Below are 21,755 nucleotides of genomic sequence, written 5' to 3'. Positions count from 1 at the left end.
ATTGTTCTCTAATTCATTTTTAAGCTGGCTCTTAAAGGAATGTTGTAATAGAGCACTCTGCAAGTAGTTATGACTATCTGTAACATGTCTTAAATAATTCTGATCAAATTTCTTTAATAGTTTTCTTAATAATTTTTCTTTTTTTTGCCATATAAATATATTTCCTTTATCAATGTAAAAATAGATATGCCCATAATCTAGAGATGAACCATTTCTAAGTCTGGGACTAGAACTTGATTAAGTTGCTATCAGACTTGTCCGAGTGGGAGTTTAGCAAGCAAGGAGGTCTTTTCTGAACTTCAGCTAGATGCCCTCCCTGATAAATGTTGTCCAAAGCTTCCATTCTGCCTGAGACTGTTCCCAAGTCTTTCTGTAATTCTCCATTAGCTTTTTTTAAGCTATGGTATGCTCATTGTTTTGTTTTCACATGAATAAATTTTTTCTTTTTAGCATTTGAAAGATTTGTGAAATGGCTTATTTCTGATGAACCCCAGGAGCTCTTAAGTTGAGGAGGTGGCTCTGGGTCTAAGCACCTGAGCACTGAATGGTTGTTGATGAAGCTTCTGCAATCTATTTCTTCCCTTTTGCAATTTGACTTTCAGTGTGATGGGGTTTAAGAAGTCTCCTCCAACCTGTTACTTTTGAACAAGAAAGGATTTGTAAAAATTATTTATATTTGTCTGTTTTGCTCTGGCTATCCTAAGTGCAGTGTGATGCTGAGAGTAGGTGGTATCAAAGAGTGTGCTAATGGCTTTGTCCAGTGATGCTTTTAGATATCCCGCCCGGAATAGATATCACTCAGCATCTCTAATCCGTATTCTGGTGTTTTGTCACCAGAATACAAAAAAATTATACAAATGCGTTTATTATTTTATGTTTGAATTCCCTTTATTCCAGTTTGTGTCATTACTACTGTTCCTGTTTTTGTCCAGGAGTGGTTTAGTTCCTTCAGCCCCCTCAGAAAAGAAAGAATCAATGAGGTCCTCATTCCTAACATCACAGAGTACTCCTGGATAGAGGCATCAGGAGGACAGTGGTACAATGCAGAAGTTTCATTTTGAGGGGTCCTGCTGTGTACCTGAATATATAAGAGAAGTGGTGGAAAAGCTCATCAAGTCACTCCTCATCATTTACCAGCAGTCCTGGCAAACCAAGGAGGTGCTGTGCAACTGGAGGGTGGCCAATGTAATACTTATCTCCAGAAAGAGTCAGAAGTAGAATCCAGGAAGCTACAGGCTTGTCAGCCTGACCTTGGTGCTGGGGAAGCTCATGGAGATCTTGAGTGCCCATCATGTGGCACATACAGGAGATCCGGGGATCAGGCCCAGCCAGCATGGGTTTGTAAAAGGCGTAACTGCCCAACCCAATCTCCTTCTATAACATGGTGAGCCTCTTTGTGGATGAGGGAAAGTCCAAGGACGTTGACTCCTGAACTTTAGAAAAGTCTTTAATACTGTATCCCATAGAATTGTCCTGGAGACTCCAGCTAATTGTGGCTTCAGTGCTCTGTTTTCCAGTTTAAGAACTGGCTGATGTCTTGGCCAGGAGAGTGCTGGTGAATGGAGTTACTTGTAACAGGCAAGGTGGTCACTAGTGGTATTCCCCAGGGTTCGGTTCTGGCGCCAGCCCTTTTTAATGTCCTTACTGATGATCTGGATGAGGGAACTGAGAGCTCCTTCAGTCAGTTTGAGAACAGTGCCAAGTTGGGTGGGAGTGTTGATCTGCTGGAGGGCATGGAGGCTCTGCAGAGGGATCAGGACAGGCTGGATCCATGGGCTGAGGCCAGCTGTGTGAGGTTCAACAAGGCCAAGTGCTGGGTCCTGTCCCTGTACCACAACAACCCCTGCAGCTCCAGGCTGGGACAGAGTGGCTGGAAAGCTGCAGAGTGGGAGAAGATGTGGAGGTGCTGGTTTCCAGTGGCTGAACATGGACTGGAGTGTGCCCAGGTGGCCAAGAAGGCACCAGGCTTGTGCCAGCAATAGTGTGGCCAGCAGGATGAGGACAGTGCTCATCCCCGTGTGCTGGGGGCACTGCTGAGGTCACACCTAAAATCTTGTGTTCAATTCTGGGCTCCTGACAACAAGAAGGACACTGAGATGCTGGAGCATGTCCAGAGAAGGAAACAGAGCTGAGGAAGGGTCAGTAGAGTGAGTCATTTGAGGAGCAGCTGAGGGAACTGGAGGAGTTTAGTGTGGAAAGAAGGAGGCTTTGGGGAACCCTATTGCTCTCTACAGTGATCCAGAAGAAGATTATAACCCATATGGGGATTGGCCTTTTCTCTCAGCAACTAGCAATAGGAAAGGAAAATGCCCTCAAGTTATGCCAGGAGAGGTTCCGGCTGGGTATTAGGGAAAATTTCTTCACTGAAGGAGTGGTCAACCATTGGAACAGGCTTGCTAGGAAAGTGGTGGAGTCACCTGGAAGTGTCCTGGAAGTGTTCAGAAATTGAGTAGATGAGGAAATTCATGATATGGCTTAGTGATATTTTGTCAGAGGCCAGGCTTGATCTTGGAGATCTTTTTCAGCCTTAATGATTCTGTGATTGGCCCTCATGTTTTCTCTGTCATCTAAATGGGAGGTGATCATCTGTGTTTACACAGTGCAGTGGCCTTGCAGTGATGCAGTAGGGGAGATTGTTTGAGTACAGGAAAAAACCTCTTTGTCCCATGCAGGAGGAGGCCAGAGTACTGACCTAGAGAGATACTTTGGGGTTGGTGGTTGGAGGGTGAAACAGCAACTGGGGCTGTTGAAGTGTGGGCAGTTTCCTTCATGGGGAGTGCTATGCCTTTTGGGTTGGGCTATGCTGGGTGGTGGTGTTTGGGTGATGATGTGTTGCAGTGGAGAAGGACAAGGACAATGTGCTCTGTGTACTGCAGCTGGTCCCCATAGCCACTGGGGTGTAAGCACAGGCAGGAGTAAGCTGGACCAGTTGTGGTGGCTGTAGTAGAGCAGTGAGCAGTTCTGGACATCTCCTGGGCGTTTTGTCTTTTTCTTGGGTGGAGTTGGTAGCACCGGGCTTCTGTTCCTTGTCCAGATCTCTGCAGACCTTGATGGGTCCCCTCCTTGATTCTTTGAGGTGCACCTTGTTTATGCCACATTGTTTCTTCCAAAGCATTGCTGTGGCATTGCAGAATGATTGTTTTGTGGTTGGATGATGGTTTGGCTTTCATGTCTTGGCGTTACTGGAAGGTCTGGAAGAGAGTTTTGTGATGAAAAGGCGGAGGAAGTGTGCAGGACAAGCATCATGCCATCTGGGGCAAATGGGTGCCCCTATGGTCTGGCAGCTGTAAGAAATGCCTGGGGATTGCAGGACCACCATGCCCTGAGAGTAGTCTGCTGTCCATAGCCTTTGACCCAGGCAAGAGACATTGGCAAGATGGGCTGCAGGAGGGAGACTCATCCCTGCCTGCTTGTGGGGACTGTCTTTGCTGTGCGCATATAAGCGAGAAGCACAATGACCACAGCTTTTTCTTTCTTTTTTGGTTTTATTTCTAACAAAAGAACAAATAAATAAATAAATAGTCAGCTAAATAAATAAATAAATAAATAAGTAAATTAATTACATAAGTCAGTAAACAGAGTTGTGTGATAGACAGTGATTGACATTAGAGTCCCACATAAGTAGTTCCTAGTGTCCATGATCCCCTTCCTGTTCATCAGGTCAGGCTGCAGTCTGGATGAACAGGACAATTCCATGGGTAAAAAGTACCCTCCATATCCCCAATGCCTTGCAGCTGTCCATCAGTATGTAGCACAGAAGTTTCCTTTTCCTTCCTCTCCAGTGGCTGTGGTTTGGGTGTGTGGGCTGCGCCAGAGACTGACCCCAGTGTCACCATGGTCATAGCCCTTTTCCCCATCAGCTCATCATTTGGATAGACGAGGTGTGACTGGTACAGAGTGATCCCAGCCTGGGCTGGTGCTGTCACCAGTCAGTCTGTGGCCACTGGTGCTGGCTGGGGATGGGTGTTTGCTATCCATGGGTTTAGTGGAGTCCAGAGCAGCTTGGTGCCTCATTCGCCGTATGAGTCTGTCCACGTGTTTGAAGCAGTCAAGAGCTTCGAGGCGGACGTGGTCCCAGGCGCAGGCGCTGTGGTTGTGGGCGTGGAGGAAGCGGTGGATGTCCTTGAAGTACCTGTTGATGGTGAGCAGCGGGTTGCGCGGTCCTTTGAAGAGCGTGGCGTCGTCGGGGAGGCATTGCTCGAGGTGGTGGATGTGGTGCTGGAGTTTGTTGAGGAGGTCGTTGCGAGCCTGGCTGGGCCAGTGCTGGCGGGTGCTGTTGGTGCTGAGGGTGTGGAAGAGGCGCTGAAGGATGCGTAGGGCGGCGGCGGCGGCTTGGTGCGGGTGGAGGTTGTTGCGGAGGAGGGTGTCGGGGAAGAAGGGAGGCTCTTGGAGGTGGCAGGGCTGCGTGTGGCTGGGGGCCATGTCCTGGAGGAGGCGGAGCATATGCCCAGTATCATGGGTCCTCAGGTGGTGGCATGGGAGGCTGGTGGTGAGAGCCACAATGAAGAGCAGCAGTGCCAGGATGCTGTGCCAAAGGCAGGGTGGTGCATGTCCAAGTACAGCCATGGCACAGCTTTGGGTGCTGTGCTGGAGCCTCGTCTGGCTCAGTAGTGGTGGTGGCTGTGCTTGGGATGCTGCTGGGCGTGCAGTTTTATGTGCCCATGCCTAGGCTTTCCTTTCATCACCATCTTGTAAAGAATTTCCCTTTTCTGTTTTCACTTTTGTTTTTTCCTTTGCTAATTCTGAGGGCTTTGGTGATTGTCACTGACCAGGAGGGGATGCTGCTATGAGAACGGGAGCTGACACTTTTTCAGGGCTGCTGCCAGGGGGAAGCCTGACTACTGTGCTATTAGAGATGAAAGTGTGGCAGAAGTTTTCCAGGTGGCTGTGCTGGAGATTTGTTTCAGGACTGTGTTTTCATCTGTTTTGTGTGTTTCCTTTTTTGGGGTTTTATTTTAATTTTTTTTTTGTTTACTGGCATCTGTTTTTTTCTTATTTCATGCACTAATATTATTTGTATATGTTTATTTTGCATGTTTATTAGTGTTTTCTAATATTTTTTATTGACAAATATTGTTAGTCTCTCAGTCTTTTTAAATTTTAAATACATAAGTATATATTTTAATACTACTTATTTTTTCTGTGGCACCTGCAGCTTTGCTGTAGTGCAAGAGTTTTTCCTCTCTCTGCCAAATCTTGCAGAATATTTTTGGAACTATCTCTCATACCCCTCTATCCAGAGTTAATTACCCTTAGTATTTCGGTAGTGTGCAGATGCCACAAAGGATTTTTCATTAACTATTCATGCATTGTTTGTCCTGTCTTGATTTTGGAGGTTTTTTAAATTGTGTTGTGTGCTTCTTGTGAAAATGTGACCATGCTAGATGGTCTGGGGGCAGGAGCAGTTGGGAATATTTCTCTTTCACATGCCAGTCCACTTATATGTGAAAAGTGAAAGTGGGCAAAGTTCCAAGTGAGAGTCGTCACTACTTCCTGTGTAACTTCCAGCAGCAAGAGATTCCTGTGGTTGCTGATAAAGCAAGAATGGGATTTTCTCCTGAGATATATTTTTTAAATCCAACTCAAGTAATGTGCATATTGTTGCTGTAAAGTCTCACTGTGGATTTTTCTATTGTTTGGGTTCTTTTGGTGTTACATTGAGATATGCTGTCTTCTCTGTTCATCTGTTGTAAAGATCTTACAAATGTGTCAGCTGGTGTGTGGTACCCAGCGAACTGCTGGGTGGAACTTAAATCTATTACGTCTTATTGCTTACCCTTTTTTCATCCATTTCTGCCTCACTTTTTGAGCCTATTTCTGGTATTTCACTTTTGGCTTTAGGCAGCTTCTCTTTTTGTAGGCCAGGAGATATCTGTGGCGTTTGAAGAGCAGAATGTCTTCCCTGATAGTTTCTTTTGGGCAGGCATAAACTGCAGACATCTGCCTTATACTCATATTTTCTAATGAGTTTTTAGTTTGAATGTGTGTATGCACAAGTAGGATACAGATATTCAGTACTGATGTGGTTTTCCTCTAGCTGAGGTGCAGTAGGAATACTTGCAACCCTTACACCCGCTTCTCATGTGGATTTGATTATATTTTGTCCAGTTTGTATAGAGGGGATATGTTAGTGTGTCAGTCCATAGCCACTGAATTGTGTTCACATCTCTTCTCTTGATCTTCTTTTTGTGGCATTTTCATCAGAAGGCTATGACGGTGCTACTTATGAATAACCTGCTAAGATTTTTAATGTGAATTTAGTTGTGTTTTGTCAAGTGATTCATGCTGGAATTCCTAAGAGGGAATTATCAGGGAAGAAAAGGTTGATGATATAATGGTACCATTACAAGTTACAGAAAGCACCTACAATACTAAAACTTTGCCACATTATTTCATGTTCAATGATGGAGGACTGGGTGTAGGAGACAGGGAAGTGATGCACAGAAGTGGAGCAAGGTGGAGGGTGCTGTTGAATCTGAGAAAACACTTGAGGTGCTATGGCATCGGCAGAGAAGGGTATGACAAAGGAGGAGACTTTTCCAGTGTTTGAAAATGTGTGGAAATGAATACATTACTACTTAAAACATTATCTCTTTCTGGATTGGAGGCAATGAGGTGTGGAACATGAAAATTAGGAGGAAAAACACAGATTACTAGACCCACAGCGAGAGCTCACCTAGAGAGAGAAGGGCAAACTTCTTGCCTTTTTTTCCCAAATTGAGGTCAAAATACGGCTTTGGTTTTACTAGAATGTCCTGTTATTTCAGAGTGCAAGTTTTCTAGTGTTTCTTACCTTCTTGTCAAAGACCTAGAAGAACGATATGAGGCAGTGGTTTCCACCTTTTTTATGCACCTTATCAGCAAAATTTTGTGAGCACTCACCTTCAGTATATTTTTATTTCTGAATTATATACATATACCTCTATATTAATATATATGTTATAAAGCATACACAAAAATAAAAACAATAAAAGGAGAGAGAGGTTAAACAAACACTGTTTTAAAGTTTTCTTAAGTTGTATTTATCAAAAGTAGCAAATCCATTTTCTTCTCGCACCCCAATGGGTTGTGATACACACCCAACTTTGGAGACTGACCTGAGGTCTCCTATAAAGTAATTTAAATAAATTTTCCAGTCATCCAACAGTAACTATTTTTCCTCTCTCTTTTAATGTTTTTGCTGTTTTTGTGGCTGACATTTCCACTTTTAGAAAACAGGGCATGGTACAAGGGCAAAACCCTTACAAGGGCAAAACCCTTACATCCATGTTTTGATTACACACTTGGCCTGACCTCAGGCCTTTGACCCCCAATGCCCAGTTCTTTTTCAGGCACTCTCACTGGAAGATTACAGTTCAAAGCTGGGAGCTGTGTGGCATATCACTTAGTTATTGCCATTAACTTTGCATTAAGAGATTAAATATTAGTATATTAAATGACAAGTGTCTATAAAGTAGGTTTATTTTTAGCTTGAGAATCCACGTAAATTTTCAGCTCTGCTGGATGATGTAATGTCAGCTTTCACCCAAACCTCCTTTAGTTCTTGCTTTTAGAATTTTCTTCTCTGTTTAGTATGCAGTTCATAAGATCTGTCCAGCTGTGTTACAGTTTCAACTATTAATAAATGATGTTGTCTCTTTCCAAGGATTACTATGGAATTACATTCCCTGCTCCTGCAACCTTAACAGGCAGAGATGGGAGCCTTGCTAACAACCCATACTCAGGTGAGTGCTAGTTAAAGATGAGGATGGCAAGTGAGATATGCTTGTTTTTCAGTGCAGTTCATCCTGCTATTGCTCAAAGAGGAGTTGCTTTTTCCTTCTGTGATCAAAGAAGCCCTTCCTTGTTCCTGTTCTTGTTCTTTAGCTATCATTGTGCAAAAATTATGTTAGTGCCATCCAGGAATTCAGCCACTAGTTTTCATCTGCTGCCAGTTGATTAAATCTTAATACTGAAGCCATAGGCACTGTAGTTCCTATAATGAAGGTATTAAGTACTATCATACTTCCTGGTAACTAGCAAAAAGGAATATTGGTTGGGAGTGAGCTAAAAGAGATTGATGTATGTCAGTTCCTTGGTAAATATGTGAACATGCTGCTCTGTAGGCTGCCAGAAAAGTACAAGTGTTTGTGAATTTTCTGCTTCATGATCACTTCTCTTGGGAGGCTGTTTTTGGGTTAATAACTGAATTTCCCTTCCTACTTCTTCAATAAGGTGGCCCACGATGCAAGCCTTGCTTTCCTGGCCTTCAGCTACTGTCTTCAGAACTTTGGTGGTGTGAGAACTGAACATCTTAACTAGTCATGCTTGACAGATAAACACATTGGCAAAAATATGCCCATCACTGCCTGTAAATCCTAACCCGCGTTCAGCCCATGAAGCTTAGCTGCTAAACAGGTTAACCTCCAGGAGAGTCAAACTTTAACCCAACAACCATTGACTCTCTGGCTATTTATCATGCTTCTGCTTTTAGCATGTTTTATTGCAATGATGTGATAGTAATGAGTCTGCTCAGACAGACCATGTGAGACAGGTGAGTATTGGCATCTCCATTTATCAATGGAGTAGCCATGGCATGGAGTTCTGTGTCACAGACAGGCAATATCTTGGTGGCTGTCAGGAACAGAGACTGGGTGAGGGTTTCCCATGAGCAACTGAGGCTTTGAGGTGTAGGATGTGTCCTGTTCTGTAGATGTCTGCTTGTATTCAGAGGATTTAAATACATTGAATTCTTCACCTTTGCAGTATCTTTGATAGCTTTTCTCATCAGTTCTTTCTTTCACAGGTGATGTAACAAAATTTGGCCGTGGAGATTCTGCCTCTCCTGCTCCTACGACCACGCTGGCCCAGCCACAGCAGAACCAGACGCAGACTCACCACACGACTCAGCAGCCCTTCCTCAACCCGACCCTGCCCCCAGGGTACAGCTATACTGGGCTCCCTTACTATGCTGGAGTGCCCGGTGTTCCCAGTGCATTCCAGTATGGCCCAACCATGTTTGTAAGTGTGACAGCCTGAACTGTAATCTTCTCCTTGTGTGCCTCTCCACTTTTGCTTTTTCCAGCCCAAACACTCCACATCTTGGAAGTATAGGAAGGTTTGAGATGGAAGGTGTCATCAAAGACCATCTTGTTCCAATCTCTCTGCCATGGTCAGGGACATCTTCCACTAGACCCGGTTGCTCAGAGGCCCATCCAGCCTGGCCTTGAACACTTCCAGTAATTGGCCATCCACATGTTCTCTGCATAACCTGTGCCAGTGCCCCACCACCCTCATAGTGATGACTATTTTCCTTATAGCTAATGTAAATCTACCATCTTTCAGTTTAAAAGAGCTGCTCTTTGTCCTGTCACTACAGGGCCTGGTAAAATATTTTTCCCATCTTTCCTATAAACATTCTTTAAGTGTAGAAAAGTCACAGTAAAGTCTCTGTAGAGCCTTCTTTCCTCCGGGCTGAACAACCCAACACTCAGCCTGTCCTTATAGGAGAGAGAAGCTTGTCCCATGGTCATCTTCATGACCTTCTCTGGATCTGCTTGAATGGGTCCACAGCTTCCTCATTCTCAGGACCCCAGAGCTGGAGTCAGTATTCAGTTAGATTCTCATTAGAATGGAATAGTCACCTTTCCCAGTCTGAAGGAGATCTGCAAAAACACGCAATGGGAGAAAATAGCTGCAGTCTCACCCAGAAGAAAACAAAAAATTTAAAAGGCCAGAACTCATGGACCTCTGTGCAAATTTCTACAAATATATGACAGCTACATTATGTGGGCTTGCTGTTCCTGAAAGCCTTTACTAGTCCCTGGAGAGTCAAGGGGAAACCCAGGGCTGAGTCACTGAGCTGAGAGAGCCTGGATGGTGGAGACCCCATTAAATCAGAGAGCAGGGCTGGAATTGATGTTTACTTTGGTTCTGTGGTTGTTCTTCTCAGATTTGTGGGTAAAAAATTGCTGTTTATGTTCAGCATATGAAAGAAATTCACAGCCTGTTCTGAGAGAGGGCTGCATTGCAATCACAGGGAAAGCTCTAGGAGAAATCATGGGACACTCTAGCAAATTCTGTCTGTAAGCAGTCCCATGCCATCCCAGTCCACCCAATTCCAGACTGAATTCTCAACATGAGGTGGAAGGTGCCTTCCCCACTAGATGGCAGAGGGAGCCTGTGGTCCAGCTAATGGCACCTGTTGTTCCCATCCTTTGTCCAGGTACCTCCAGCATCTGCTAAACAGCACGGAGTAAACCTGAACACGGCATCAACTCCATTCCAGCAGGCGAGTGGCTACGGCCAGCATGGCTACAGTGCAGGTAAACCCTCAGCCCCTCTGCCCCGTGAGCACCCACAGCACCACTCGCGCACCCTAATGCCCTGTCCTGTGTGCGCTGGCAGGCTATGATGACTTAACGCAGGGAACAGCAACTGGAGATTACAGCAAAGGAGGCTACAGTGGGTCATCTCAAGCACAAAACAAATCTGCTGGCACCGGACCTGGGAAAGGTAACACTTTGAGACTGGAGGTTCCTCTGGAGTGGGATTTTGTAGGGCAAAATCTCAGTGCTGTGCAGTCAACACAGCAGCTAGCTCTAAACAGGGTCGTGATCCATTCTGTTTCTCCATCTCCCCTATACAAAATGCTTTTGTAATGGCCTAGTTGTTCCTTCTAAACCTCATGGCTGAACTTTGCATAAAGGTTTGTGTGGCTGATGCACAGCTTGGGCCAATTACACATGGGAGAAATGGTAAGCTGTTTCTTAAGCCAAGCTTTTCTTTCCTGAAGAATATAGTAATCTTTCAACAGTGCTGCAATTTTGAAACTTTTGAAACAATTTTGAACAGCAGTTCAATGCTGTTGCTGAAATTATCCTCTGCCAAATTATCACTAGATTTTAAGTTTCTTGGTAGACACCTGAGAGACACATATGTTAGAGAGGAGCAGGGCACTTCACACATCTCTGGGCTGTGTGGCTGCTTGCCTGTATGCATTCCTAACATTGTGTCATTCCTTGATATGTTTCCTTTGTGACCGTAAAAGTGAAAGAATCTGTCCAGCTCATACAAAAGTTTTATTCAGCACATGCTGGTTAGATCTGAGAAGTGTATACTGGGCTGCTTAGCACTAACTGGTTCCTCCTCATGCTGAAGCAAATACCAAGCATTTGCTGTGCATTTGAAACACTCGATAATCGTACTCTTTTTGGTGGAGAAACAATCCAGGAAGGAGCAGTGTCCAAGGAGGGTTGGACACTGATTCACCGAACAAGGCAAACATTGGCTTTATTCTGATCCAAGTGAAATGATCAGGGCCACCATCTATTAAACTAAGTGTGTCTGAGCCAGTGATGCTGATTCTGTCAGGTCAGAGAAGCACTGCAGACTTCACTCTTCTGTAGGATGTGAAAGGACAGGGATTTGGATATGTAGGATGTGCTGAGTCTCATCACTCAGGGCACTACTGGAAAGCTCTTGAATGCTGCAATAGAGCCAAATGCACCTCTGATCCTAAGAGAAAGCTGGCTTTGGTGAGTGGTCAGTGCAGCCAACTGCTGCCTGGTGAAGTGCATTGGAATCTGGGTGTTAATGGGTGGGTGTGGACCTAGGTGGTTTATTCCACTGGGCTTTTGCAGTGGGAACAAGAAGTTGACCCCTTTTTTTTGTTCTCATGTGGGGTGCTGTGGGTCTGAGATAATGGAGAACCAGCAGGGCAGCGCATCCCTTGAGGCTGCTGGAGGTGCTGGGAGCATAGCTTGGGATCGTGCTGGCTGGTGGGGTGACATTCTCACTATTGGTGGCATTTCTGTTTTCCAGGTGTTTCTGTGACCTCAAGTAACACGGGTGTGCCTGATATCAGTGGCTCAGTCTATAACAAGACTCAGGTGAGGAGTGTTGGACCCTCCTCCCTCAGGGCCCAAGGCTGATGACTCCTACTCCCAGGCTGGCCAGTCTCAGGGTCAGCAGGCCACGGCATCTCTAATGTTGGCTCTGTTTGCTGCTGGAGTGAAGTCTCATCCTCTGTCCCACTGTTTCTGCGGTGTCAGCTCCTGACAGCAGCTGCTGGCAGAGGCTCAGTGCTCCCTGTGCTGCACACTGCCCACGCTACACCATGCCAGCAGTGTCCTGGGTGCAAATGAAGTTATGTGTGTTATCATTTTTAGTCCAAATAGCCCCCAAAGCAGGTGAGTTGAGAGGCTGTTTGCTTATCATCAGAGGGACAGGCAGTAGTGCCCACCTCTAGCGCCCAGGGGTCCCTGTCCCAAGTTCTCCTGTGGTCATTGCTCAGTGTGCAGCTTCCCAGGCAAAGCAGAAAGTGCTTTGACCAGCTGTGCTGTACATTGGGCTAATGTCCAGCTCCTGTTTGCTCCTCCCGCACCCTCAGTGGGGGAAATCGGTGTCTGGCTTCGATCCTTGCTTACAGGTAGGAAGCCAGGTGTCACGTCCATGCTTAGGGGTCAGGCTTTGGCCAGCAGGAGGAAAAGACTAGTGCAGGTTCCTGTGGTTTTTTTGAGTTGCCCTGGATAGGTTAAGTAATTCTAGGCTGAGCCCACTCAGTGGGTAAGAACTGATTAGGCAGCTGCTGTGATCCCATGTCCCTCTGAATGGAAAGAGGTCAGGGGAAAAAACCCACAATGCCTGTGAAAATAAAACTTTCAAGAACCATTAGTGCAGAAATATGGGTGAGAACAGGAGCTGAAACTCATCCTCTGGTGTGCTTGCAGGTATTCAGTGTGACTTGGCTTCCTCATGGGGTAGGTGAAAGGGCCAGGTGATGTGTGTTTGGGTCACTCTTGTTCTAGCCTGGCTGGGGCTACTCACACCAGTCTCTGACACTGTGCCCATTGCCCCCTGTGCAGACGTTTGACAAGCAGGGATTCCATGCTGGCACTCCGCCTCCCTTCAGCCTGCCTTCTGCTCTTGGATCGACTGGGCCCCTGAACCCTGGTGCTGCCCCAGGTTATGCTCCAGCCCCGTTTCTCCATATCCTCCCTGCGCACCAGCAGCCTCATTCCCAGATGCTGCATCACCACCTTCAGCAGGATGGGCAGGTAAGTCGGCTCCTTCTGCCTCTGCAGCATCTGCAAAGGACTTGGCAGCAGTGGCTGTTGACCAGCATGGGGAGGAAACCTCATGAAGTTCAGCAAGGGGAAGTGCCACAACCTGTCCCTGGGGAGAAAACAGCCCTGTGCACCAATGCATGTCAGGGACCACCTGCTGGAAAACAGCTCAGCAGAAAAGACCCTGGAGGGGCCTCCTGAGCACAAGTTGACCATGAGCCACCAATGTGTCTTTGCAGCAAAAAGGGACAATGGGATCCTGAGCTGCACCAGGCTGATCCCTGCCCTCTGCTCAGCCCTGGTGAGGCCACGGCTGCAGCATCGTGTCTGGTCTTGCCTCCCCACTGTGGGAGAGACAGGGATTTGTTGGGGAGTGTCCAGTGAAGGACTGATGAAGGGTCTGGATTATGTCTCCTGTGAGGAAAGGCTGGGGAAGCTGCGACAATTCAGCCTAGAAAGCACTGAGCAGGGATCTCAATGTACAGAAAGGGAAGATGTAAAGAGGGGCCTTCACTGGTGTCCAGTGACAAGGACAGTGGGCATGAACTGGAACACAAGAGGTTCCCTCTGAATATAAGAGAAGATTTTTGCTGGGTTGGTGACAAAGCTCTGCCCAGGAAGCTGGTGGAGTCTCCATCCTTGAAATTGTCTGGGAATGGTGCTGGGCAGCTGGCCCTTAGGTGATCCTTCTTGAGCAAAGGGGTTGGACAAGATACCTCAAGAGATCCCTGCCGGCCTCAGCCAGGCTGTGATTGTGTGAAGAGCCCCTTCTGCTGTGGGCTGGGGAGAGATTGTTTGTGGGGTGTGAAGCTGAGGCATGTGCCGAGGCATGTGCTTTCAGGGGGGGCAGGATGTGACCACTTGTGCTGTGATTCTGGGGAAAAATCAAGTATCCTTTGCAGGTTGCATGTCAGCTCTGATTTGGTTTTACCTGCACATATGTTTCCTTTCCTAACACTAAATATTCCCTGAAAAAAATGGTGTTCAGCCTTAGAGTCCAGTGATAGGATGTGATTTTGCACTCCAAATGTGTTACATCCTTGGCTGGTGCACCACCTCAGCTCACCTTGGGAAAGCTCCTTTGCTGTGTCTGGCCCTGCTCCTCATATCCCTTGTTCTTGAGCTTGGGAGGCAGTGGGATAGGGCATCACAAGCTCCTGCATGGTGTGTCCATGGTTGCTTGGCCTGGACTGTGGGATGTAGAGATGATGCAGGGCAGACACAGGTTTGTTCAGGGGGGAGCATTGCTGCGCTGCTGGGTGTCAGGGCTGTCCCTGGCCATGAGCTGGGGGTGAGCTTGTCTTCTTGGCAATGCTGGTGCTGTGGCAGTTGATGCTCCTGTCTCCTTTGTTTCCCTTTTCTAGGGTGGATCTGGCCAACGCAACCAACCCAGCACCATGCAGCAAAAGTCTCAGGCTACCAAAACTGCCTATGGCACTTCTCCATACTGGACAAACTAAATCTGAAACTGGGGAGGGGGGAAGAGAATGAAAGGAGAGGAGGAAGGGGAAAAAAAAGAAAAAAAAAAAAAAAAAAAAAAAGAAAAGAAAAGAGAAAAAAGAAAATAAAAGCTGAAGCCCATTCTTGGAATTATTAGGGAAAGTAACTGCTCAGCCAAATATCTGTGCGGGGAGAACTGCAGCCAGCCATCCTCTGTGCGACTTGCCTGCTTCCTCTTTGAGTTGCTGTTATATGTAATATATTTATGTATGTATTTGTAAATGTAATAGAGCCTAAATGTGGTTTTCTGCATCTTGCCGCCTGTTTCATTTTCTTTGTAGGAAAACTAATTACTCGTTTTCCATCTGCACCAGGGCATCTTTTGTTTTGTATTTTAAGCTTTTTGGGTTTTGTAACTCTGTCAGACAAACACAAACTGCATTTTTTTTTTTAAGCTGGATCCCATTTATTTAATGCAGTTCAAAATTCAGACAAATAAGGAGATCTGCCCATCCAAAAATCTAAATCAAGATGTGTCCTTTTGGTTTGATTTTTACCCCCCAATCCCCAATATAGCTATTATTTTAGAGGGGGAAAATAAAAGAAAGAAAAAAAAAAGCTCTGTGGGCCTTCCCCTTTCTTGCATTTCCTCTCTCCCTGCCTCCCACCCTCCTGCTGGGGAAGACAAGCTCTTGTGTGCAGTTTCATCTCTGTGGCCTTGAGCTGCAGTCTCAACTTCTAATTTTTCAATTTTTTAATAATGATAATTAAAAAAGGAAAGGGTTTTTTTGTTTGTTTGTGCGAGGGGTTTTGTTGGTGATGTTTTTCTCTAGCAAGAGACTTTGGATGGCTCAGTGTGTCCTGGAACCTCCTTTGCATCCTTAGAGGCAAAAACTATGTAGCAGTTTCTTAAATGAAAGTATAAGCTGTGTCTTGTACCTCTTTTTGCCCTGAGCCAACTTCCCAAGAAAGCCAGAGCTACTGGATGGAACCTTCATCTGTCCCTCCCCACTTTTTTTAAAACAAATATCTTGGAGGCAACTCCTGGTTCTTCTTGTCCTGCACCAGTGCAGTGAATGTTCTAGGAGTTTCATTTCTTTATAGCCCTTCCTCCACCTAATAAAGATCTGAGCATACCACTGGTGTTTGTCTGCATTTTCAATGGCTCCAGGAGCAGTTTTAGTATTACAGCCTGTCCCTTTCCACCTGCTACTGCAAGAGCAGCCAAGGTGTGAGGGTAAGAGCAGCAGGTGGGTCTGACAACAGTGAGTTCACCTGTGTGCTGAGAGCTCTCAGGCACCCACAGCAGGGATGGGATGCAGGGCCGCACTCTCACTCCTGCCTTGAACGGCCTGTTCTGCCTTTGGTGTTTCCTGGGGTGGTGCTCCAAATCCCTGTGAGCAGCTGGGCTTGGTAAGGATGGAGCACAGCTGCAGCTCTGCCCTCTCTCACTTTGCCCATGAGGTCCGTGGGCTCCACTGGGAAGGGCAGGTATTTGAGGGCTCCTGAGGGAAATCTCCTGCCCCAGACTTATCCTTCTGATCATCCTGTCCCTGTGGATGGGACAGAGCAGAGGAGGTGGGTAAATGCGAAACACACAACAGGTGAGGGCCTTTTTTTACTTTCAGTATCCACAAGAAAAAAAGTCTCTACCCTGAAAACCATTTTTCTTTCTCTGTTACCGGCTCTTAGACCCTGTGAGACCCAGTTGTCAGCCAGGCCTCCCCCAGCCTGTGAGCAGCACAAGAACTACACTGGCATTCTTCCACCCTGGCTCAGGTTTTGACACTGGTTGAACTCCAGCAGCTGCTCCAAGCCCTTTTCAGCTGCTGCTGCACTGCCACCAGCTTTGGGGCCTGAATGTCAAGGAGAGCAAAATGTTTCTGCAGGCTGGGACCCATCAGCTTGTATAAGACTGCACCATCAGCTGAGCCCTCACAACAGCAGCACCTCATTTACCCACTTCAAAACACAGACTTCCCCAGAGCTGCCTTCACTCTCTTGAGGTCTTGTTTGTAGACACCAAGTGCTGCCCGACAGGCATAGCTCAGTTCTTGCATGTGTGTCACAGTCCAAAAGCAGCTGGAGCTGGGGAAAAGCAACGGGAGAGATGGTGTCAGTCCCCAGCAGCCCCTGAGCCTCAGGTCCCACACCTTCCCAGCTGCTCTGGGGGTCTGCCTGCAGGCAGAGCGTTGCCTTCAGCCACAGGCAGGCTCCTACATTTTGTTGAGTCTCACAAAGAGGTTCTCCCTTCCCCCCCACTGTCACTTTGGCAGGACTTGCCTGCAGCAATTTCCTCTGTAAGCCCTGTTCCACTGGTGGCAGAGGTGAGGTTGCCCAGCTGTACTTGGCCACTAAGGAAAGAAGGGGAAGACTCCCCTTTGGAGCCCCCGGGCTTACCCAGTGCAGGGTGGGCTGGAGCCCTTGCCCTGCCTTTGCTCCTACACTGCTGCTGGAGAAAGCAGTTACTGGCAGTTCAGGGCAGCTTAGTGCTTTAGTTAGGCAGGAGATACAAGCAGGCCAGATCCCAGATAACACCATCCCTCCTTGCTCCCGTTCCGTAGTATGAAACTGCCTTGGGAGGGAAGCTCCAAAATGCCATCACCCTTCCTTCAGCTCAGCTGTGCAGCAGAAGCACTTGCGCCCCAGCCACATTAGACTCAGCAGCTGCTGTGCTGCCATCAATACCAAGTGCAGCCAGTGCAACTCCCTGACACTTGTCCTGCTAATTTTAGCTTGACTGCAGCAGCTGGGGCATGACAAACACCCTGCTCCCCTCCCGAGCCTGCAGGGAACAGCATGGGACAGGCAGGGCTGGCACCCAGGAGGGCTGGCAGCCATGACCTCAATTTCTCTGCCAAAGCTGCTCCCTGACCCAGTGGTCAAACTCCTCCTCCACCCTGTCCAACCCTTTCAGGAGCGTCATGCTCCTGCCCTGACAGGGCACCGGCCACCAGCAGCCCTGGCCTGAGTCCTGCATCCCTGCTCCAGTCACATCAGTCCACCAACCACCATCTCACTGGTCTTCCCCTTCCTGACCTATAAAGATTAAATACAACAGCAAAGGTCTGGCCTTTTGCCAAAGTCTTTCTCCTTGTTCTTTAGTCTTAGGTGCGGGTAGCTGTCAAACAGCAGCTTTATTTTGCAATAAACTTATAGATACTTGTGTCTGTTGACACCAGAGCAGCAATGAACTCATGAACAGCTGTTATTCAAAGCTTTGAGTAACCCATGCAAATGCAGTCAGCTCAAACATGGAAGTAACAAGCACGGAGATATTTTCATTTCACATTTTTATTAGTAGACAGATGTGCAGAAAAGACAAAATATAACTACTGAAGAAGAAGACAACACAAAAATGCATCAGTTAATTCTTTCTGGTAAATTATATTGAAGAAAAAAAGGAAAAGATCTGGGAGTTCTAAGAAAACTACTAAGAAATCTAATGTACCCTGCTGGTTTCAGAATGGTTGAAAACTGCATTTGAAGGGACATGTAATTGCAAATGTAAACGCTAATATTGACTGAAACAGGAAAAAAGGGGTTAAGAAAAACCCAGAATACACAGAACAGGTAAACATTTTTCTGCAATCTCTTAAATAGTTTCAAAAAAATCCCCTCATACTTCAGTTGTATCTCAAAAAAAAAAAAAGGAAACCAGCAAGTCAACAAGCAATGACACTGCACAGGACAGTGGGGAAGAGAAATTAGTCTGGTTAATGTCGGAGCTCTCAAAAGAAGTTTTTTTTTTTGTCATTAAAAAAGGGTAACAGAAGAGTCATAATAATGCATCTTACAACACCAAGCTTGGAAATACAAGTCACTGGAGAGTATACAGTGAAGACGGTCAAAAGTACAAGGGAAATCCTGAAAGATGCAGTATCCTCATTTCAAACCAAGTCATCAGCAAAGCCAGCGTTGCCACACTCTGCTCCTTCATCCCCCAGAGTTGCCTGAAAGTTCGAGATTGGTGCCCCTGCCCTGGTGAGGTGTCCAATCCAGTCCTGCAGCCGGGAGCATCAGGGGCCCATTTGCCAACCCTGGTGCTGCCCTCACAGGGCTGGTGTAAAGCCCCACCCTGTCACTCGGGGCAGGAGAGCCCCGCTGCAGGCTCCAAAAAGCACCTGGGGCTTAGTCAGTCCTTGGTGGAAGAAAGCTGACACCTCAGGAGACTGCAGCTGCCTTCCCAGGTAACATGCAAGCAGGAGGGCAGGCGTCCGAGGGAGCGCCGCGCACAAGGAATCGCCACTCGGGCAGCCTTCACTACCTGCGAGCAGAGGGATGCACCGCCGGGTAGGGACTGTGTCTGCAAAACCCAGCCAAGCAACATTTTGGAAATAGATCTGCCTCGCTCACTTCATGCGGAGCCCCGAGGGCCTCCCTCTCCTCTCCGTCTGGGCAGTGCACTCGGAGCTTTTGCTCAGTCTCGCCCCGGGACGCAGCCACGGACTGGATCCAGAACAAAGCCTGTCCCCACCGACGCACGCCCGAGAGACCCGCAGCCGGCGACGTACCGTGGAAAACCCTGAGATACACCGAGGGGAGGCGCAGGCTCTGGTCAGCGTGATGCCTCTGTACCTGCGGAGACCGAGAGTCTCGCCCAAGCAGGGGCAGCACCTCCCATCTGCTCCCGGGGCTGCCAGGCCCGGCTGCCGATCCAGGCGTCATGCGAAAGGGGAACTCGGGGCACTGCAACAGAGCCGAACACGAGCACGCTGCAACGAGGGGAGGGCCGGGGCCCTGAGGAAGAGGGTTCTGAGACAGGAACATGCAGGATGCTCCTGCCCACGACGGAGCACCCTAAGCTCTGCCGAGGGCTCCCAAAAACATGCGGGAGGCTGAGCTGGGGCACCAGCTGAAGCACGCTGCTTAAGTCTGTCAAAACCTGCTGCTGGCCTGCTCTGCTGTGGGGCTGCACACACCACTGTGCCCCATGGAGCCGGGCAGGGGAGAGCCCAGCACCGACCACCTCTGCCTGGCGGCACAGACAGTCCCGACACCCTGCGGGCACCAAAGCAAACTCCGACCTCTGCCGGCCCAGCGGGCCCTTCTCTGAATTCCTATGGGAAGTGCACGGAAAGTACTTCTCTTAAAATTAAAAACCCCAAAACCCTCTATTTTTTGCTACCTTTTACCACTCTGCTGAAAACCCACAGTAAAGGACTTGTTTCTATAAAAATGCAAGTGCTAGAGGAGAACAAACAGAATTCCGCTCTTTCAGGAGCTTTTCTGTGTGTAGTTGAAACTTTAGCTTCCATGTTTACACACATAATTAGAATGGAAGTCAATACCTATGACTGGTGGGCAGATTTCCAGACAGCTTCAGGGAGCTAGGATCTCACATTGTAGCACTTGGATTGTCTTTTTGAAATCATAAGCATTTTTACTTCCTATATCGTTGATTACCTTTTCTGTGTAGACAAACCTACCTCTAAGCAAATGCATGTCAAGTGTTTTTAAGCTCGGCCGTGCAGAGCCACACCCGCTCACAGGTTACCTACACAAGCGACAGAAGGCAGCTCCAGATGCACAAGGCTGGGGCTGCAGGGAGCAAGGGCTGCCAGCCAGCATGAGGCAGGAGGCTGCTGGTCTGTCCCACTGCCAAAAATTAGCCCAACACGAATGGTGGTGCTCTGGGCAGCAGGATGCACATCTGCTCTCCTCCCTCCAGAGAGGGGCAGCTCGCAGCAGACCTCAGCAGAACAACTGAACTGAACTTTTTCAACCCTATCCTACTCTGAAAAAAAAAAAAATAGCAACCCAGGGCTCAGTTGTACAGATGTGAAGTGTTAAGTGTTTATTTCAGGGTTCATATCACAAGCCTTTTCCAGAGACAAAGCTGATTGTGCCCTCTGGGGCTCCAGGGGCCAGCTATTTCCTAACTTAGCAGGCTGAAAATGAATACTGTACCTTTCAGTGACATCCCATCAAGCTCAACACACAGCAGCTTTACACTCTCCACCCCACACCTTATAAAGGAAAAGCCACCACCACAAGGATAAACGAATGTACACACGCTATTATTGTAAATGGAGCAGCTAAACCTTGGCAATTTGCTTCGTGGGGATTTTTTTTCTTCCCAGTAAATGCAGCACTTCGAGCTCCCAAAAACCCGGCTTCCAATGGGTTTGTTCCAGCTTTAAATACATTAAACATCTCAATGCAAGACTGTATTTAATTCAAGAATCTAAACACGAGCAAACCTGCTTTGCTGTGAGCGTTTTGTAGAGAAGTGAAAAGGGGAGTTTCTTTTTTAAAAAGAAATTGTAATACAGTGATGAAAGGGTTAAGAATGCAAGAATTCAGACATTCTGTGTAGGGTCTCTAAGAGGTCCATAAAAAAGGAGCAAACAGATCCATACAACAGGAGACAGCAGGAGACAAAGTTTTGTGTTGGGTTTTTTTTTTGTTTGTTTTGTTTTGTTTTTTTGACACCCCTCCCCCCCCCACTTTTTTGCTGGACTGCTGCTAGGTTACCGCTGCTCCCTTCTGGCCTGAGTCGGCAGGGCAGTACAGGGGCATAGAGGGAGCAGGTCACGACTCCTCATTGCCAGAATCATCATCATCGTAACAGTCGGCATCCTCCTCCTCCTCATCTTCATCATCAATGTCGTCATCGTACAAGTCGTCGTAAAGCAAATCTGAACTGTTGTCATTGGAAGGCACTTTAGTTTTGATGCAGTACTCTGCCAGTGTAGTGGGGACCTTCACGCCATCCTTCTCTGCCTCAGCTTTGGTAGCCAAAACCTGTTTCCTGTGGGGAGGAGGACACAGCAGGAATGTGAGCAGGGCTGTGTGTCAGTGGCTCAACTCCTCTGCCCTCCCCTCCAGGCCCTGCCCAGCCCTCCTTGCAGCTCAGGGGCAGGAGAGCTGAAGTTTGCAGGAAGCATCACAAGCAGCACTGGAAATAGATTTGGCTCCTGCAGCCCCAGACTCGGAAGCATGCCAAGGGTGTTTGCAGCACACACACTCTCATGAAACACAGGAAATCAGTCATTCCACAGGCTCTGCACTAGAGAGACCTACCAGAGGCCAAAGCAAATTCCATTCGTTACTTTAGGAATGGTTAGGGATTTTCTATGATGATTTATTGACTCTGCTGCTGACAAGTCTCCCACAGCACGCTCAAAACTGCAATTCCCACAAGCCTTTGCCAGCTCCCAGATCCCAGATCCCACTGGAGGGTCAAAGCAGCTGGGGCACATGGCAGCATCCCAGGACACAGCCTGGGGCTCAAAGAAGTCAAGTGTTTCCCATCATCCTGGGCGA

General features: G+C 47.5%; 2 protein-coding genes across 9 annotated transcripts in view; one reads left to right on the top strand and one right to left on the bottom strand.

Moving 5' to 3' along the window:
* Nucleotides 1-14,616, top strand: part of UBAP2 (ubiquitin associated protein 2) — a 106,576-nt gene extending 91,960 nt beyond the window's left edge. For all 8 annotated transcript variants that reach the window (XM_066339185.1, XM_066339180.1, XM_066339184.1 and 5 more), the window contains 7 exons: nucleotides 7,646-7,724; nucleotides 8,786-9,000; nucleotides 10,205-10,304; nucleotides 10,387-10,494; nucleotides 11,803-11,870; nucleotides 12,846-13,037; nucleotides 14,411-14,616. In XM_066339185.1, coding sequence (XP_066195282.1) covers nucleotides 7,646-7,724; nucleotides 8,786-9,000; nucleotides 10,205-10,304; nucleotides 10,387-10,494; nucleotides 11,803-11,870; nucleotides 12,846-13,037; nucleotides 14,411-14,506 — 858 coding nt within the window. In that variant the 3' untranslated portion in view covers nucleotides 14,507-14,616. The remainder of the gene's footprint in view (nucleotides 1-7,645; nucleotides 7,725-8,785; nucleotides 9,001-10,204; nucleotides 10,305-10,386; nucleotides 10,495-11,802; nucleotides 11,871-12,845; nucleotides 13,038-14,410) is intronic.
* Nucleotides 3,472-6,308, bottom strand: LOC136373746 (interferon-like). The gene has a single exon (XM_066338718.1). The coding sequence runs from the start codon at nucleotides 4,564-4,566 to the stop codon at nucleotides 3,865-3,867; it is 702 nt and encodes a 233-aa protein (XP_066194815.1). The 5' UTR covers nucleotides 4,567-6,308; the 3' UTR covers nucleotides 3,472-3,864.
* Nucleotides 14,617-21,755: the final 7,139 nt, after the last annotated feature.

This window comes from Sylvia atricapilla, chromosome Z, assembly GCF_009819655.1.
Source record: "Sylvia atricapilla isolate bSylAtr1 chromosome Z, bSylAtr1.pri, whole genome shotgun sequence".
Lineage (NCBI taxonomy): Eukaryota > Metazoa > Chordata > Aves > Passeriformes > Sylviidae > Sylvia > Sylvia atricapilla.
This window is presented reverse-complemented; position numbering and strand designations above follow the sequence as displayed.